This window comes from Apium graveolens, chromosome 5 (assembly GCF_009905375.1).
Source record: "Apium graveolens cultivar Ventura chromosome 5, ASM990537v1, whole genome shotgun sequence".
Lineage (NCBI taxonomy): Eukaryota > Viridiplantae > Streptophyta > Magnoliopsida > Apiales > Apiaceae > Apium > Apium graveolens.
Genome location: NC_133651.1, coordinates 27,843,753 through 27,849,037, shown reverse-complemented (window position 1 = coordinate 27,849,037; position 5,285 = coordinate 27,843,753). Strand labels below are relative to the sequence as shown.

Sequence of the window (5,285 nt, the reverse complement as noted above, 5' to 3'; positions counted from 1 at the left end):
CCTCTGAGATAAATTTCAGCTAAATTTGCCGTCTTTCAGAACGATATCTACAGCAATCAAGATAACACTAGGAGTAGGAACCTAGTGCTGCCTGTTGCTGAATTACTAATGATCAAATTAGTAGTGGAGGTTGTAAAATCATTCTGTGAAATGTTGCTTCCTATTTGATAATGGTCATGTTTATGCCTACTCAACGAACTTGAAGCTTATTTGCTAACTAGGAATTTTTTTAGCTAACCGAACATACTCACGCACCCGCACCCGTATTATTCTTGTACATGTTCGAACCCTCGCTATCACTAGAGCACATAGCAAGTAATGAAAATACAGTTACATTATACCGATAAATATTTGTTACTAATTATAACTCTTATACGATATAGCAGACGAAGATACATTTACTCCACTACAAATATATATTTGTGTGAGATGGTTATTATCAATTTAGCCGGTGCAATTATTTTGAACTTTCATTTCACGAATATTTATTTCTTCTTTTTCAAAAAATAAATTGCTCAAAACATTCCGATATTAAAATAAACGAGAGGGGCAAAAGAGGTAAAACAACCACGAACCCCTCTAATCCCCTTTAAATCCCAACAAACCCTAACCAAGCCTCCTCTACGCCGCATAAAATGACAACCCGCTTGAAAAAGAACCGGAAGAAGCGCGGCCACGTCAGCGCCGGGCACGGCCGTATCGGAAAGCACCGCAAGCATCCTGGAGGCCGAGGAAACGCCGGCGGCATGCACCACCACCGCATCCTCTTTGACAAATACCATCCCGGATATTTCGGAAAGGTCGGTATGCGTTACTTTCACAAGCTCCGTAACAAATTCTACTGTCCAATAGTCAACGTTGATAAGCTCTGGTCAATGGTCCCACAAGATGTTAAGGAGAGTGCTGGAGATAAGACGCCAGTGCTTGATGTGAGTCAGTTAGGGTATTTTAAGGTTTTGGGGAAAGGTGCGATACCGAGTGCGGTTGTCGTTAAGGCTAAACTTGTTTCGAAGAATGCGGAGAGGAAAATTAAGGAGGCTGGTGGCGCTGTTGTGCTTACTGCTTAGTTTTCGTGGTTTGGTTATCGAGTTTATTTTTGTTAAATGTTTTGGATAAATTATGACTGCTTTTCTTAATTGTTATTATGAGATTATTATGGATATGTTTGATTTGGAATATGTTTTTACGTGTTTGCTATATTTTTGTTTTATTTGCGTAAGGTATATAATTATTGCATCGGTGAAACAGAGTTATATAATGTGGTTTGGTTTAGGAAATGCTGTTAATTGGGTATTATTGATTCAGAATTTATGGTTATTATATGGGTTTCTTAAATTACAACTGCTTTTTAATTTGTTTGGATTAATTGAGGTTTGTTGTTATGAAATATGTTTATGCGTTTATTTGTCTAAGCTATGTGATTATTGGTGAAACGGAATTATGTAATGTGGTTTGGTTTAGGAAATGCTGCGTTTGATGTAGTTAGAGGTTTTGATGGTGTAAATTGGTTATTGTTTTTAATGCAGTTATTGAATTTATGGTTATTTAATGTTTTTGCTTAATTATTACTGTTTTTTATTGTCTTTGGATTGAAGGAGTTTTGTTGAGAATTTTATGGATATGGTTGGTTTGGAATATGTTTTATTTGTTTGCGGTGATTGTGTTTTATTTGCGGTAATTAGTTTTTAATGGTGATCTGCGGAATGGAACAATATAATGTGGGTTGGATTAGGAAGTGTTGTGTTTAATGAGGTTAGTGGTTTAAATTGGTTACGTTTATTTGGTTGCCAGGGTGAATGCGGCAAACTATTTTGTGACTATTTTGATCACTCTGTAGCTCATTTTGGTAGGGATTGTTTAATTCTAACGTCTCCCTCAGTACTATTAATCCAATAGAAGTTAAGTTAAGATACTTGAAACTTAGTATAATTTAATAATAAATTGTAGTGGAAAATGAGAAGTAGGCTGGTAGTCCGATTAGTAGTCAGGTTGAAGAGACATGCCATTTTAGTCTAATACGACAACGTTTTGTAAGTATTTCCTGATAATATTATTACTTTTCATAATAAATATACATGTGCGTCATCTGTTGGGTAAATGTCTTGGAACAATATTAAGGTTGAGTGGTGCCTTGCTTAACTCGGTGTTTTCCTTGTGTTTTGCATACGTTATGGTTTTTAGAAATGGGAAGAATGTGTTAGCGCCAACATTTAGGTAGGTTTGTAATTTTGAGGACTTTCAAGTGGAATTATGAACGGGCGGGGTACATTGGCACACACTCTGCATTTTATTTGCACAACACTGTGTTTTCAACTTCACACTATACGAGTCAGTAATTTTTGTTCCAGTCTCTTTTTTGTTTGTTCTGCAGCTCTCTTCCAGTTATTATTATTTTTTTAAACAGAATTACGAGCAAGTCTTATTTGAAATTGAACTGGAGGTACATTTTTTAGCATCTTTTGACACCCACCATGTGGCATAGAATATAGTAAGCCAACAGGGGAACAGGTTCAATACTTCTAATCTGCAACTTCAGAGGAGGATCTAGAATCATTTTATTGCAACTTTATAGTCGATTTCATGTATAGATATAATATTTTACATGTGTGGCTTGTAGGATCTTCCTAGACCTACAAAATATTGGGATAGGGGTTTAATCTTGCAAAATTAAAATTTATACAATGATGTTGAGTGTTGAGACATTTGGTGAGGAAAATGGACTAGCAAAGATATATGTAATAATGTAAGTTTTAGCAAGCAAGCATTTGTAACATATACGCGTTATTTATGAAATATGGGTTCTAGTGAAAGCCTTAAAGGTATTATCGGATTGAGACTTTGTCATTTGTCCTGTTTTTTTCAAAAAATAAATTGCTAGGTTAGCCTGTTTACAGGTTCTCTCTTAATCTCATTCCTCATAACATTTAAATTCTTAGGTTTTATTGAGGAGTCTTAAACTCTTGTTTGACACGGTCATTGTTCATTATTATTACCTTCAAATACGAGAAAAGGAATTGTGTATGATGTGCTTAGAATTTTGTTGTTGGCTTAGCATTTCTGTTAATATAACAAATCCGGGATGATTTATGTTTGTAGCAAGTGATGTTTTGTGTGGCTGTTTGTGACAATTTTTTGTTGTCAGGTGAGAATATTATTTTATTTTTTCCTGCATTGAATATGAACTCTTTCGTAGCTGCACACTGGATGGCTTGAAACTTAGTTGTATTCATTTCGCGTGTCTGTTTGCTTTGCCTTGTGCTGGATCTTGTTGCAGCTGCATAGATTCTATGCATAATGCATGTGTCTGTTAATAATGGAGTTCTATCATATTATGTTATTATAGAATAATTACGTAACTTATTGTTATGTTGTTTTATTTCATTATAGAATATAATGTAATCTCCTGTAACACATACATGCATGAATTTGGTTGAAATTCAAGAGCAATAATAAGTTGAAGAAATAAAACCACATTATAAGGATTTATTTGTTTGGTTGTAGTATGTTTTATGATCACGCATGTTTGGATATATTTGCCAAATATATCAATGACAAAAATAGAATAAAACGTGCCGTATTAAGGCCCCATTTGTTTGGCCCTTGAATGTTACTGAATGAACACTGATTTGACTGCATCTTTCATTTAGGTCATTTGTCTGAAAACATTTAACACATGAGCGATTCATAAATTACCTGATCATTCATATAAATCACCTCGGCATTCATGTAGATAACTTTATCATATAAATCACCTCATCATTCATGTAGATAACTTTATCCGAATGATTCATATGATACTGTCCACATTTTTTATCAAGCTTTTATATTATTTTTTTCCTTCTTTTTTGCAAAAGCCTATTTTCTCTTTCATTTTTAATATTTTTATTAACTATAATTATTATGACATTCATAATTATATCATTTTGCAATAACATTAAAACAAATATTATGATAAACAAGTTATTTTATTAAGTTAATAGTTTTTTAATAATATTTCCATGTATCCAAATTTAATATCTAGCTACACTATATTATATTATAATCAATGAAACCTTAAAAATTTGAGAGTAGATCGATAGTACGATACCTGCTTAATTTACTTAACTACTCTTATTTAAATTTTATTTTTACTTAATTATCCTAACTTAATTAATATATAAATCAATAATTTTTTTTCAAGTTAAACACATTGCCCTTTTTATTTTACCCAACTAAAACACTTCTTTTTATAAAAAAATCATGAGCAATTTTATTTAATAAAATATTATATTTATTAATAACTAACCAATTACTTTTACTAAAGCGTATTAGTACCTTTTTTAATTTATACATGTCTTTGTCTGAATTATATTTTTAATTAAAACACATTATTTTTTAAAATATTAAGTGCATCTAGCATTTTAAATGCTTAGCACTTTTAACATTCAATATTATATCAATTTTAAAATCTTGTAATTTTTTCAGACTCATTTAATCACAAAATTTAATCACAAAATTTAATCATTCAGAAATCATAAAAATAAATATATACCAAATGATCTTAATCAATTGATATTCAAATTTTTGATTAATTCAGATCATTCAGAAATATTAATAATTCAGATATAAATGATTCAGATTTACCAAATGACCCTTAAAAGTACGTTGTGCTGACCGCTGAGGATAGCCAGCTATGGCTGTCGTTGCAATACAAGGAAGAAAACATCTTGATATTGTGGATGTGTCGCCCAATGTTTTGTTAATATAAAACTTAAATTATACAAGGAGTTGGAGATCGATCCACTACTATACTGTTAAACCTTGATTAAATAAATGAATTCTCTATCAAAAAACATTAGGGAACTTGTCAAAAATATTTCCGTTTCATGTTTCTGAAGCTAAAACCTGCGTCTGAGATTATAGTCGATCACTTATAAAATTGCACAGCAATTTTGCAAAAAATTGTAACTTGTTTTTTTGTTTTTTATAGAGAAAAACTCAAAATATAGTCCAGTTATCAAGATTTAAACCATTCTACATCCGTCACTAATATTTTAGGGGAATATTAGGTTGGGCTGCGATACACCTTCATTGCGGCAGGTGAGAGCTGTCGTAATGAAATATTGCGGTTGTTATATCACATTCAACATGCCTGGAATAAGTTTGTTATTTTAGGATCAATAAAAAATTATTTGAAATTCCCTACTTGCGAGTAATTTGCATTCTATCCGTTTATATATTTGATGAGCGGAATGTGAGATTTACATATGTTGATTAGAGATTGTTTTTATTTTCAAAAAAGTAAT

At 31.8% G+C, this 5,285-nt stretch overlaps 1 protein-coding gene across 1 annotated transcript; it reads left to right on the top strand.

Annotated features, from left to right (window-relative positions):
* The first annotated feature begins 571 nt into the window (after nt 1-571).
* On the top strand, nt 572-1,199 carry LOC141723735 (large ribosomal subunit protein uL15x-like). The gene has a single exon (XM_074525617.1). It carries the CDS (start codon nt 636-638, stop codon nt 1,065-1,067), a length of 432 nt encoding a protein of 143 aa, XP_074381718.1. The 5' UTR covers nt 572-635; the 3' UTR covers nt 1,068-1,199.
* The last annotated feature ends 4,086 nt before the right edge of the window (nt 1,200-5,285 follow it).

What these genes read in the sequence shown, in the direction of transcription:
- LOC141723735 (XM_074525617.1), top strand. Translation starts at nt 636, where the DNA reads ATGACAACCCGCTTGAAAAAGAACCGGAAGAAGCGCGGCCACGTCAGC.